Raw genomic sequence first — 14,990 nt, forward strand, 5'->3', positions numbered from 1 at the left:
AGTAATCTGATAGGTAAGAAGGGAAAGGAATTGCTGTAATGTGTACAGCAACAGGCTCCTTTAAAGACACAGAAGGAGAACGTAAACAAGCAGTAGTAGGTGAATCAGGAGCATTCACTGAATACCTGCCACATTGAAACATTTCTTTAAATTCTCTTTCTTTGAGAAAAGAAAGATCTGATCATGATGATCACCACCTTCATTTCTTTATTAGTAAGAGTGTTGAGTTTTTACCTTATTACCAGGAATATAGTTGAGGCTGTGACACCCTTTCTATAGTAGTAGCTGAAAATAGGGGACAAATGGCATCCCATAAGGGACAGACAGTTTGGGGCTGAAATGAAGGCCATCCCTGCTAATAAGGGACTGTTGCTAGCCCTTTTCACTCTCAGTTCCCTTATCCAACCCCTTTTGTTGCTCTCACTAGAAGTTTTGCACTGTAGCTGTAAATTCAGGTATAAAATACCATCAGAGGGTGGAGGCCAAGAGAGGAGTATACATGAATCAGTAGTTAGGAAAATGAGTCATGGGAATACTTGAAACCATAATTTTAGTAAAAATCTGGCAGGAAACAACTAGGTTCAGAATAGCTCAAGAGTCCTGAGCAGCAGGCTCACTGCCAAGTTAAATTAGGCCAGGGTCATTTGCCTTTCAAAATCAAGGTTCACCATGGAAGACAGAACAGGCAAAGGACATTCTTTTTATTAGAGTCCTCTAATAGAAGACGGACTACCAACCACACAGAAAGAACAGGAAAAAACTGATGGGGTTTATTTACAGTTTATAACATGATCCAACTTTTTAAAAAGTAATTCCACCCATGAGAACTGGTGTGCGTGGCAAATGGGCACTGCCAAATCAATTTCTGCAGCCATTGCAAGATGGGAAGAGTGTTCTCCCACGCAGCTTCTAGAGGGCTACTTTGACACAAGTGCTTCCTTTGACACTTCAGGCTGCATAGGCATCCAGTTCAGAGGAAGCTTTTGATCTAACTTTGTCCGGGTACTAGCACTATTTAAGACTTCGTCTGGATATGCCATGCTAAGGGTTCAGTTGGTTTTCCTGGTGAAACAGCATCCATTTTGCACAGTCCCCTATATATTTTAGTAATTACTTCTTCTGCTCATTGATTTATTCAAGATCTCTCTTGCAGCTCCACATTCAGTGTGCATCAACCTATAAGTGCCATTCTGGAAAGAAATACACTAAATTCCATCCTTGGATGTGAAAAGCATTTTTAGCTTATTTTAAAAGCAAAATGTCTGAACACATCCAATATCAGTTTCCCACTCATGTTTCACTAGACCCCAATATGAACTGCAGTAGCCATTCTCCAGAGAACAAGCAGCCATTGACAAATCCAAGACCCCAAAGTATCACTATGGAAATCCAGACATGTGTCAGAGGCACATCCAAGCCCCGTTGTTCTAGGCCCAGCCTTTGTATTGCTCTAGAACCAGCCAGAGTTGACCTGCAACTGTCTGGCTGTATTCTAGATTTTATTCACTATGCACGTTCCTGTCCTTGACAGTCTTAGATAATTTTTAATGTTCTATAATGTCATCATCTGTTGATAAATCAAAGTCTCTGCATGTTACTGGTGAAAGTCCCAAGTAACTTTGCATCCAGAGCTGATTAAAAGTAATCCTCTAGAACCTTATGAGGAACTTTCAGACAACTACCCAAAATATGAGACAGCCATGGCCACCTGCAAAATTCCTCTAGGCGTTCAGTTTTTCCAACTCCTCTCCCTGAAGGAGACAAATTGCAAGACGGCCCCTTTCTTGAACCTATGCCTAAAAAGTTCCTCTGTCCTGCAGATGATGTGCATTCTGAGGTTCTCTGAAGGTCAGTCATCCTCCGATCCGCCAACGTAATGACAGACGGCATCATAGTCCAGGGTCAGAAGCTTGTCCTCATCCCGCTGCAACTGCACTAGTGCACAGCTCTGCTCCTTGTTTCGACGCAGAATGCGGCCCACCTAGTTGTGGAGGGGAGAGAAAAACGTAGAAAGTTATTGGGGAGAAGAGCCCACAGTATGTAGATCAGGGCTGCTCAACTTTGGTCCTCCTGCAGATGTTGGCCTGCAACTCCCATAATCCCTGGCTATTGGGTCATTGTGACTGGGGATTATGGGAGCTGTAGTCCAAAAACAGCTGGGGAGGCCTAGGTTGGGGAGGCCTGATGTAGATTTAGGATACTGCTTTCTCTGTTCATATTTTATTCATCTTTAATCAGGAAATCTTGGCTCTGCCTCATTTTTGTTTTTAAAGCTTCTAGCCTTCCTGCTCATAGTGCGGTTTCACTGGCTTCTGCTGTCATTCACACAAAGTCACATCTGGGTATTATTAATTAGGGCAAAGGGTGCAACATCTTCTTCCTTGTGGTAGGCTTATTTGCTGGCACATTCCAATCAGTTTAGTCAAGTTTTGTTGTATGTGTCTGTATCCGTTTGGCTTCATGTAGTGTAGCAATGTCACTACAACTACCTATTGTATGGACAACTCACAAGGTGGGCATGGGGGCACACAAACAAACAAGAAGCACTCACAGCAACACCCTGTTGGACTCAACAGCCGCCTAATGGGAGGGAACCTGAAGAGTGAGGCAGAGGAAGACACCTTACCCTAACTCCATTGTTAGGAATTGCACTAACAATTCTCCAAAAATGTGCATGCTTTTCAGATTGCTATTTTAAAATCCTGCAGTTCCTTTCCTTTTGGGGCTTGGGTCCATTTATCTGGCTTATTTTTACTACAAGTCCTGTAGTGGATATTAACTCATGTACACAATTCCAAATTAATGAGCACTGTTTGGAGCCCTTGGGATAAGGTGGTATATAATGTGATCAATGAAAGGGCTTATGAGGTTCTAAGCCTGCCTCAAAGCCAAGTTTCCAATGTGCAGGCAATAGTTACAAAGAAATTAGGACATCACTCTTTACATGCTCAGAGGAATTTTGTATGTTTCAGGGCTGAGCACTGGCACTGAAAAGTTTTTCAACAAAGCTAAGCCCAGTACCTTTAGAAATGAATGCAGACTATATGCTGCCCAACCCTGGGTGACAGGGAAGGTCTTCTACATCCTGAATAGTTCCCTGCTTCTATCTATGTTACTACACTTGTTCCCATGAAACCGGCCACCCAACTCCATGTTATCTCTTACCATATTCACTACCAATACAGTCCTTCCCAATATAATCCTCTCTAATAATCTGCACACCATTTTGAGAGCAAGATCTTTAGGGTTAGGTGCAGATGCTAAGGAATCTCAGAGGAGATTCCCCAGTGACTTGCCATGAGGGTTTGGTGCAAGATCCCACTAGTTCTCTGGATTCTGCCCCTGAAATAAGCCCTTTGCTATAGTTAGTCCTACAGCCACTTAAACCTAGACCCTGCTTCCCATGTTGATGAGCCAGGCTCCAAGCTGCTCTCTGCTTGTATGACTCACCTGGCCAGCATGCTCCCCGAGCACCACCATGACCCAGGCTGAATCACCCCGAGGGATAATGGTCTCTAGCATGGACTCCTGAATCCCTGTAAGGGGGAAAACAAAAACAAAAAGGAGGACCACCTCAGTTATTAGGAGAGGCAAGAGGTTGTAAACTGCTGGAATTAAATCCCCTACCCTGGGCATCCCCTCCCCACTTCTTCCTCCTGGTTAGAAGCCATGTTGGGCAATTCCCTTCCGACACCTTCCCCTGCAATTTTAGTCGATTCTGAGGACTGGCCACCATGCAGTGATCCTCTTACTCTTCTGCAAGATGGTCCATGTGCTGCAGGCTGCACAAATGCAAGTTCATGGCTTTAAAATATATACACTCTTAGCTGCAGATAAAGAGTTGAAGATATTTAAGCAGTATCTAGTAAAGGCTCCAAAACTGAGCCAGGCTTCTAGTAGTGAGGTGCAAAGCACCTCATTGCTAAAAAATCAACTTACATATATTGCCATTTTATCCCTACCCAGTTCTTTAGAAAAAGGAAATAAAGAGGGGGTTGGGGAATGACTAAGGGCCATTTACAATTTGTTACTTAATACAATCTCAGTGTGATTAAATACCCATATCTGAGGCTCACTAAAAACTAAGGCTGGAAGCTTTAACTTCTTCAATTTGTAAATCAACCAATTAAAGCTTTTGTTGATTGTATTTTAATCAGTGGATCTATTTTAGAGGCCATTCTAGCACAGTAATTGGGAATGAAAAATAAGCTAAAGGACTGTTATTTTTTTAATGAACAGTAGTTTATTGGAATTCTATCTTTTTACACTTAATCTCTTTAAAATGTTTTTGCACTGAGATTTTTGGTACAATGCAAACTTCAGTTGATGCAACAGTTGCGTACTTGGTCAAAAGCAAGCCTCTACAAATCCAATTGCCAGCTCGCCAGTCGTGAGTGCCCCCAGTCCTCTGGCAAGCAGGACACCCAGCAACACAGATCTCTTCCCCAGAGGTCTCATTTCTACTGCTATTTTTGAGAAGGCAAGAAACAGCCGGAATCCTTTCTGAACAATAGGAGGGCTCCCATCCCAAGTGACAGAAGACCTGCACCTGTGTGTTAGAAAAGGATCTAAGGGGAAAGGGGATTGGTGGCAACCACAAATAGCTGGCTGGTGAGATAAGCTTAAATTTGTGGATACCTGGTCATAAATTTCACAGGGCTGTCAACCAATTAAGGTAATACAATACTGCACACTGAAGCACACTTTACCATGCTTCCTAAAGTGTCAGGAGTCTCATCTCCAGTTAATTTGGTATCTTTAGTCCAGATTCCCCAACAATTGAGTGCTAGGTCCTAATCAGCTCTGCCTTGTCAAGTTAGTTTGACCAATCACAAACTGTCTTCCACCCTATCTATTTAAACAACAGCCTCACACAGTCCAAAAGAAGGAGGACTGAGACAGGCGACAAAGAACTCACCATCGAGAATCCGACCCTCTTCCGTTCGGCAGGCACATATATCTGGCTTCAGGACATCTTCAATTACCATCTGGGGGAAAGCAACAAGGGGTTTCAGGACATTTTGCTTTGAAGCAACAGGATAGGATCAGTGGTTGTGACTAGGGATGTGCCCTCCCTAATTGAAGAGGGAATGAAGAAAGAGTAGAGCAGGGATTTACCTGTTCTCCGTGGGACTTTTGGGGATTCTCTTTCCAAAAAGCCCCATGCAGCATCAGCACACTCATGGCAACCACACAGGCACTATCTGCGTGGTCAGCAACACCATGCTGAGTACACAAAAGGCGTCCGCGCATGTACGTGCTGACACCACGTGGGGCTTTTTGGGAAGCATGCTGCCCCCAGCAGGAAGGGGTGAAGATCAGGTAAGCACCTGCTCTCCTTTTCCTTCAAGTTCCCTTTTCAATGTCCCTAAAAGTGCTCGAAGTGCACTTCAGACCTCAGTTCAGGCACATCCCTATTTGTGACCAAGTTGAGGGCTGTGTATAGGAGAGCCTTTAATAGCGAGAGCATTTACCTCACCGAGTTGGCCATCAACGCAAGCACAAATGTTTACTCTCTCACAAATGTCTTACTCTCTAGGTGGCATAGGCCTCTTATAAAACTACACCATTTCACTTTTCACCAGGCAAGTCACTTGCTTGAGAACATGGAGGGCAAGTCACTTGCTTGAGAACATGGAGGGCCTTTATTGCTTCAAGGCAGTGAACTTTTGACCACACCAAGACCCAGTGTATCCATGGCAACAGCTGCACAGTGTTTACTTCGGACGCAAATGCTCAACATGGCAAATGGTTGGTGCCATGCAGCTCCCTTCACAGTTTCCACAACTGCTTCAAACAACCACCCATACAGATACTGGCATCTGTAGATTACTGAACTTCACAGTTACATATACTCTTGTGTGCTCTGCATAACTCTTGGTTTCTTCCCAGTTAGCAACAGTGTGCAAACTGACATAGGTAATTGTGCTGCTTTTGTATAAATATATTTCGTTTGCAGAATTCACATCTACTTCATGCTTGTTTGCCCTTGCCTCTCCCCATATTCACATGCGGTCTAAGTTTAGACTTCAGGCTCTTGAAGAGAAGGAGTTGGTCTTTTTGCTTATGTTATTCTGCAAAGCACAACTGTGGTGCCAACCTTGTTCTCATCACTGAGCTGTTACCTTAATCAGCACATGGTTAAAAAGGAACTTTCATAAGTACCTTGGTATTATAGTATTTGCCCCCCTTGTAGAGCTTATCCACAAAACGGACTCTCAGGTCTCTCCGCAGCCAGTGGTGCACTCTGGAAGAGGAACTGCTGCTGTTGCTGCCACTGCTGCTGCTACTCTTGCTCTGCTTTCCAGGATGGTAGTCTCTATGAGCAGAACACATACAGAAATTACAGAAACAGTGTCACAGTGCCATAGAATGCATGGCTGTGGAAATCTAGAATCAGTCCATGCCCTGGCTTTGGTTTGAAGCTGGTGGGGCCTGGTAGTAGCATCTGTTCTCAGGATCTCCACCCCCAAACACAAGACTGGTGCAGTAGAATGCTCTGAGTTTCAAGGACCTTTATTTTGGCCCCTCGCTTCCCCTTCACTCTGCAATATCATTGCTGCAGCCACTAAATATGGTGAACATTAACACCAGCAATACTCCTCCTCTTCTCATGTATCCGTTATCTATCTATCTATCTATCAAATTTGTATACCACCCCAAACTTTCGTCTCTGGGCAGTTAACAATAGCATAAAACAAGTTAAAAACATATACAAAAAACTTAAAACAATTTAACAATTTAAAAATAAACCAGAGATTAAAACCTAAAAAATTTAGCAAGCTGAGAAAACTTGGGTGAAAAGATGGGTTTTCAGGTGTTTTTTTAAAATTGCCAGAGATGGGGAGGATCGTATCTCAGCAGGGAGCACATTTCACAATCTTGGGGCAGCCACCGAGAAGGCCCATCTCTGTGTAGCCACCAAATGAGTTGGCGGTAACTGGAGACGGACCTCCTCAGATGACCTCAATGGGCGGCAGGGCTTGTAGTGAAGAAGACACTCTCATTACCAATGGTATTCTAGTTCAGAAAACAGATATGACTCCTGTCCAGATATCTTACTATCTATAAGGCTACGGACACCTCAAAGAAAAAGGTGATGGAGAGGTAGGGCTTAATAAAGTATTGGAGGGGGAAGTTGAGAGGCAACAGAGACCTCTCTAGACTCAGAGTCACTGGGCAACATCCAAACTCTGTCATGACTAAGCACCATTAATATCAATGGGACAAGTTAGTCATGATGAAGTCCTATTAATTTCAATGAGACTTAATCACTAGCTTAGTCTGAATGCTGCCCACTGTAGTAGCTACTTACACAGCTGGCTGTTTGAACATCTAAGTGCATTGGGATTAACTAAGCCACTCTAAGGTTATTACTTATTATTATTATTACATTTATATCCCGCTCTTCCTCCAAGGAGCCCAGAGCGGTGTACTACATACTTGAGTTTCTCCTCACAACCACCCGGTGAAGTAGGTTAGGCTGAGAGAGAAGTGACTGGCCCAGAGTCACCCAGCTAGTATTATGGCTGAACGGGGATTTGAACTTGGGTCTCCCCGGTCCTAGTCCAGCACTCTAACCACCACACCACGCTGGCTTCTTACACTGATGGCTTCACTTGCTGTCAGCTAACTTTGTGGCAAATGATCAGGCTTAGCACAACAGCTCTGTCAGAAGCCCCTCACAACAGCTAGTTTTTTTTTCTCGGTGCATCTGGCCTTGCACAGGCTGCCAATCTGAGAATGTGAGGGCAGCTGCTTACCTAGAAATGGCAGCACACTTGCCTTGGCCTCCCCACCTGCACTGACACATTACCTCTCAGCACCTGCTGGATGTTTCCTCTTTTTCTCTCTCTCCTCCTTTGTGTCTTCCAAGGCTTTGTGATCTGGACTACTTTTGACCCCATTTCTTTGGTCTGATTCCTTCTCCTTGTGGGCTTTGCTGAGGCGGCCTGTCACAGAAAAAGCCAAAAACCCAAGATGGACACATACACCTGGGGTGAGAGGAGATTTTCTGCAAGCGTTCAAACTGAGCTATACAATCAAGAATGCTTTTTGTTTGAGAAGGTAAGGGTTCATGTCCAGAATCTCTACGAGACACTACTATATGGTAGTCCCCAGAGCAGAACTGGAAAATACAAGTTCTCTGGATTTGGGCAGTATCATTGGAGAAAAGAGCCAACACTTACTTAGATCTTTGGCCAGCTTATCGTATTCCTTCTGTGTTACAGGCCGCACTCCATGCTGACTCACAGTCACTATTTGGCCACCGATGGCCAACTTCACCATGATGCGAGCATTATCTGCATCCACACCTTCAATCTAAGACAGACAGACAGGGGGTTTGTGAGTGGAATGGTGCCCAGAAACAACAAACAAGTGGTGTAAAAATCAAGATACGACATGAAGTAGAGTGCCTTCTGCCATCTGAAGGTAGGACTCCTTGACAGCCGCTGACTAAAAGCACTATGGGGCTTGCAATTGTACCAATTATGTAAAGCAGGTTTCAAACTTCACTTATAAGCTTCACTTATCAGGGCCTTTCCACTTCCAAAAGAAGCCTTCAGATCATGGTTTTCCAAAATGGATTGTGAATTTAAAGACTGTGCAGTACACTGTGAAAACTACAATCCCCAAGAGCCCTTGAGAGATGCAAAGACATCACATTTACAAATTGAGGAAAGAGAAAAAGTAGAGAGGAGACAGGTAACTATGGGTAACAGTGTGTGGGGTAGGTTATTGGACCTTGTTAGTCTCTCAGATACACCCCCAGTGGCTTAAGGACCAGGGAATGGAAAATAAAGTCTATATGTTGTATAGCTGAGACTTTCAAACACTATCAAAGCAAGCCTCATCACCAAGACACATGCCATACAGATGGCTCAACCCAGGTCAATGGAAAGAGGGAAAGAACTGATGGTGTACCCTATAGGCATGGAAAAAAGACAGAAGCAGTAAAATCATGGGAAGCCAGGCATCACTCCTTCAGTCCTCAGCTCTGTCCATTAATAAGCACAAGGCATCCTGCTAGTAATTTGACACTGAAAGGGGCTTTTGGGTGGGTTCATCCTGTTCCAGTCAAGATGCACACCAATTGGAGTGGTCTATTTTATTTATTTACTTATTCAATCAAATTTGTACACCGCCCCAAACTTTCGTCTCTGCGAGGTTACCAATAGCATAAAACAATTTAAAATATATACAAAAACTTGAAACAATTTAACAATTTAAAAATCACCTACAAATTAACACCTTAAAATTTTAAAGAACTGAAAAAGCTTGGGTGAAGAGGTGGGTTTTCAAATGCTTTTTTAAAATTGTCAGAGATGGGGAGGATTGTATATCAGTAGGGAGCACATTCCACAATCTCAGGGCAGCAACCAAGAAAGCCCGTCCCCATGTGGCCACCAGCCAAGCTGGCGGCGACTGGAGACGGATCTCTCCGGATGACCCCAGTGGGCGGTGGGGCTCATAATGAAGAAGATGTTCTCTTAGATACCCAGGCTTTCCCTAGCAATTGCTTGTAACTCTACAGGGAGGCCCACTACTCACTTTCAGAATCTCTACTCTAGGGAGCATTTACACTGGTCTCAGTACAAAGTGAAAAAAATAACTCTAGCAAAGTAATAGCTCACCTTTCCATACAGCTCCTTGTGAGGCCCAGCATCAATGAAGACTGCACCTCCAGGCACCAATCCCAGAGGCTCATCCTTGTTCTTTGAGGACTCCTCACCCGGCTTTGGTGGTCGTCGAGGTCCTGAGGGCTGCAGGTCCTGAGCTGCTGAGAGGTTAGCGCCAAGGCCAAGGCCCTTAGGCCGAAGGCGGTTTTCCTTTGGCTTCACATCCCTAGGGGTTTTTTGTTTTAGGGGGAGAGGGGGTCAAGGAGAAGAGCAGGATCAAACAAAAGGAGAACATTTGATCCTGTCCATGTTTGGACAGTACTTCAGAGTGTGAATGCATGTGCTTTCATGGACAGAGTACTGAATAGACAAGGAAGCATTGGGTTCAAATCTCAGCACACTTATAGAAAACAATCATTCCCACTAAGATAATTTTAGGTTCGTAAGAACTTCAAAAGAACCCTTAAAACCTCACCTGAAAGCAACTTCGATTAAACATAATTTAAACCTATGCCACCTTAAAATGTAGTTTATAAAATATACCCAAGAATAAAAACCACATGCTCACAAGTTTCTAAAGGCATATCGATCAAGGCCATAATTCTAGACAGCCGTGTGCATGGAGTGGGATAGGAACAATTCACACTGTATGCACAAGCTAGAGGGGCTTCCAAACATTTTTACTGCAGCCATTCAGGTGGTACATGGGGCAAGCCCCTTTTTCATTTAGAACTGGCTTGTCCATTCTATCAGGCAACTGGCTGCAGTAAAAACTTGTGCTTCTCTCACTGCTCCCATACTACTGCTGTCTACTACTTCCACACAGCAGAAGTCTAAAATTCACTTCAGTAACATTTCCTTCTTGAATAAACACATTCCTAAGGACAGAGGTAATTATTTCCTACTTATGTAACACCACGAAATGCCATATCACAAGAGCCTCGGGGCACCTTAGCAATTAATTTATCAGAGCACAAACAAGCTTGTGTGGATAACAGCCCACTTCATCAAATGTTATCCTCAACATGGCATGCACATTTGTATATGTGCACATGTACACACATATATGGAAAAAGATGTGAACTTGTCGTTTATGCTACAATAAACATGTTAATTTTAACTGTGCCACAAAGTGCTTTGTAGTTCATGCTGAAACAGACACACACAGCTACTCCTCTGGAAGCTGTCAGGTGCTGTGCACAGAGGGATAACAGCAGCAGCCAAATACCATCTCAGAACACTCACTGTTTGAAGGTGTGCCCGATGCCCTCACCCGCCTTCCAGCCCATGCCCTTCAACATGGCCAGACCATAGGCCTCCACTGGAACCTCCTCATAATCTGTCTCAGTCGACTATCAACAGGGGGCGGGAGAGAAAAGAAGACAGGCATTATATTAGTTCCACTGTCTATTCATAGAAAGTCACTGTATTTATATTTAAAATATTTATAACCCACTCCTCCAGTACAACACTGCTCAAGGTACAACAGAGATAACTTGCAGAGATAACAAAATTATTAAAATTCCACTTTTTAAAAAGGACCCAATTAAAGCCAAATTTGCAGCAGTTAAGAACCAGCTAACTAGCTCTTACCGATTCTGGGCGGAGACTGACATCAACTTTCTCTCCATCCTCATAGCCATCAGGGACACGATTCTGCATGAGGAGGGGAATGGTAAATGTGGGGTCTAGCTTCGTACCACTCTCCCATTGCTCCTGTGACTTCTTGGATTCTGAATATGAAGAGAATGAATAAGCTAAAGCATAAGCAAGTAACAAGCCACAGAGTTAAGTCAGGGGAGGCTCAGAAGTCCCGTATTCTCTTCTATGCCCAGGAAAAGGGACTGGCATACAGCACATCTGCCTATAAGATCCCAATTGTCAGACAGGGAAGCTGGATGCTTGCCGATTCAGACCACTGTTTATGCTTCCATAATCTTAAGGTTAGACTTTGGTGGTCTCTCTTACTAGGTTATTGTGATAAGAAATGGAAAGAAAAAATGTTTCCTGCCCTGGCCATTAAGAGAAAGCGGAGGGAGTTCTCACCTTCAATAAGCTCTCTAACTGCTTGTGCCTCAACACCATTGTTCTCCTCTTGTTCCTGGAGAGTTGCAGGGACCTCTTCCTTCTTCCACTGGTTCCTCTGGATCAAGGGAATGATGAGCTCTTTTGGCTGTGGGGCTGGCCGAACACTGCAGAGGAAGAGAAGACACACCAGTTAAAACCAGAGACAAGACTTGTTGACACATTTGCAGAATCTGATGGTGAAGTACAAGAGAGGCAACCTTCTGGTAAATTCTAACCTCTCACACAACTGATGGGTTAGATCACATTCTGGGTGGGAGAAAGAATACTAATGAAAACCACTGAGAACAATACACACTTGCAGACCTAAGACTATTGTTTTACATTAGGGCTGCACAACTTCAGCCCTCCTGCAGATTTTGGCCTACAAACATGATCCCTGACTATTGGCCACTGTGGCTGGGGATTATGGGAAATATAGTGCTAACACAAATGGAGAGCTGAAGTTTTGCAGCCGTGTTTCACAATCTGCACATTCTAATATCCTGTGGCATCACAGATATACACATACAGCACAGACTGGAAGTGCAGCAAACATTTGACAAATGCATACAATATTTTCAGCCTGTCTTCTCTTCCCTATGCATTACAATGCAGCCCAAACGATGAACATGCGAAACTGTTTCCCCCAGGAAGGAAAGGCAGGCAAAGGGCTAACCGAAAGACCATTAATTAGTGGGATATACCTTTATTACCACTTGCTCTAAAGACAAAACACTATCACAGAAGTCCTATTTAGGTTATGTTCAATCTGCGTACAGTGTACCTACATACAGAGCCATACACACATATGGTTACTCACACATTATGTTCATATACAGTAGTAGACATTCCATCTGCTCTGTGTTTGAGGCAGCCTGCACCCATAAACATTTAAAATGAATCTAGGTACAGTCATTCATGCAAAGAACTGTAAAGCAGAGTCGGTGTTGACTCCTGTCCAGGCAACCAAAGAGCCATGTCGTTTTCTTGGTAGAATACAGGAGGGGTTTACCATTGTCATCTCCCACACAATATGAGATGATGATGCCTTTCAGCACCTTCCTATATCGCTGCTGTTCAATATAGGAGTTTTCCATATTCTGGGAAAGACACCAGTGGGGATTCAAACCAACAGCCTCTTGACCGTACAGATGCTCTGTTGTAGACTGAAGCCCTGACTACTGCAGGGTTGCCAGCTGGTTCACATCTTGTGCAGTGGCCATAACAATCTATGACCTCTCCCCTGCCCCCACTCCCGGTTGAAGAAGCTGCATCTAGGCTATACTATTTCAAGCTAGACCTCTTCTCTACGACAAGCTAATTTTTACATACAAGGGTTTGGGGTTTTTTGGTAGGAGGGAGAGGTCTGATATGGGGGAATGTTCCTTCCTGAAATAGTACAGCCCAGATACAAGATCACAAGCCAAAAGTGAGAGAACCAGGCCTTAGCCTTGGTCACAAAACAGCCTCAAGACCAAAGATTTGTATTTTCCTAATAAAATGTGATATGGAAACAAGTCTCTCAGCACTAAGTCAGCACTAGTCTCTCAGCACTAAGGCATGAATAAGAAATCAATTCCAGAGAGGTAGCCTTGTTAGTATTTGCAGCACAGTCTTGGAGTACATTGAAGGATAATATATTTAATGTAGCATAAGTTTTTGTGAACTGCATGCCTCCTAGTCAGATGCATGGCATGTTCTCCTTAGTTGGCAGATATACAAGATGCCCATGTGAAGCCAAGTGGCCATGAAATACAAGAGGCTTAATCTGTGACAATCCTACCATAAGTTGAACTGTGTACAAGTACAGCAACCATTCACAACAGCTATAAGCAGGGATAAGCAGAGAGCCAGCATGGTATAGTGGTTAGAGTGCTGGACTAGGACCAGGGAGACCCGAGTTCAAATCCCCATTCAGCCATGAAACTAGCTGGGTGACTCTGGGCCAGTCACTTCTCTCTCAGCCTAACCTACTTCACAGGGTTGTTGTGAAAGAGAAACTCAAGTATGTAGTACACCGCTCTGGGCTCCTTGGAGGAAGAGTGGGATATAAATGTAAAAACAACAACAACAACAACAACAACAACCAGATCTTCCTAGCTTTGCTAATTAACCCTGAAAGGTGACAGGAAGCCATTTTTCCTATTCAAGTCTTAACAAACTAAAATATGTGGATACATTCCAATTCAGCAGTTTCACAGTGAAGGGGGTTTCTCTCTTTGAAATCCCCTTGTTAAAGAATCGAGACTTTCAAAGCATCAGCAAAGTGTCATGGGAGACTAAGAGGTTCTACCACTCACCAGCTTCTGAATGTGGCCCTCTCATAAGAACAGCCCTGCTGGATCAGGCCCAAGGATGCCCATCTAGTCCAGCATCCTGTTTCACAAAGTGGCCCACCAGATGCCACTGGGAGCCTACAGCAGGAGTTGAGGGCAGGCCCTCCCTCCTGCTGTTACTCCCCTGCAACTGGTACTCAGAGGCATCCTGGCTTTGAGGCTGGAGGTGGCCCACAGCCCTCCGACTAGGAGCCCTTGATAGACCTCTCCTCCATGAAGTTATCCAAACCCTTCTTAAAGCCATCCAGGTTGTTGGCTGTCACCCCATCTTGTGGCAGCGAATTCCACAAGCTGATTATGGGATGTGAAAGTTGTGTGAAAAAGTACTTCCGTTTGTTGGTCCTAGATTGCCTGGCAATCAATTTCATGGGATGAGCCCTGGTTGTACCCATCTATTCCACTGACCCCTCTCTCTTGTACCCACCTATTATTCTACTGCCCCGTCTGCCCACCGTAGCCAGCAGCAGGAGGAGGCGTCCATGACATGCAGACGCGCCCCTGCTGGCAGAGCTCAGCTTATTACCAGGCCCGGTAAGAGGGGTTGTTACCTGGGCGGATGGCAGAACAGAGCGGGCGCTCGCATCCGCCGCAGGGCCCTGTGCTGGTGTCTTTCTGCGTTTAGAAAGGAATCGAGTGGTGCCCGGTGAAGGCAGCCAGCCAGCCACCCGCCCGCCCGCCTCCCTACCTGCGGCCTCCCCATACCTTTGCAATTCCCGTCCCTCAACGGCACGAAGGAAGTCGAGTTCCTGCTTCTCTTCGCCGCCAGCCCGCCCTGTTACAGCCAGGAGCCGCCTCCGTCCTGTCGTTCGGGTGAAACCAAACGACACCGGAGCTGCCGGAGCAGCCGCGGCCTTCTCAGCATTTTCCGCTGGCTTAGACGCCGCTTCGGCCATTTTCCCTTCACTTCCCCGTCCCAGTCCCACCCGGGAGGGCTTCCGTCGCTGCCGTTTGTTGGCATCATGGGAGA

At 44.8% G+C, this 14,990-nt stretch overlaps 1 protein-coding gene across 1 annotated transcript; it reads right to left on the minus strand.

The window, feature by feature from the left end:
- Positions 1-686: 686 nt before the first annotated feature.
- GPKOW (G-patch domain and KOW motifs) lies at positions 687-14,970 on the minus strand. Its single transcript, XM_053291278.1, has 11 exons — positions 14,726-14,970; positions 11,667-11,812; positions 11,214-11,353; positions 10,866-10,972; positions 9,636-9,846; positions 8,190-8,322; positions 7,817-7,952; positions 6,166-6,319; positions 4,919-4,988; positions 3,451-3,536; positions 687-1,981 (listed from the first exon to the last, which is right to left on the minus strand). The coding sequence occupies exons 1-11, from the start codon at positions 14,914-14,916 to the stop codon at positions 1,850-1,852; spliced, it is 1,506 nt and encodes a 501-aa protein (XP_053147253.1). The 5' UTR covers positions 14,917-14,970; the 3' UTR covers positions 687-1,849.
- Positions 14,971-14,990: the final 20 nt, after the last annotated feature.

Source organism: Hemicordylus capensis, chromosome 2 (genome assembly GCF_027244095.1).
Source record: "Hemicordylus capensis ecotype Gifberg chromosome 2, rHemCap1.1.pri, whole genome shotgun sequence".
Lineage (NCBI taxonomy): Eukaryota > Metazoa > Chordata > Lepidosauria > Squamata > Cordylidae > Hemicordylus > Hemicordylus capensis.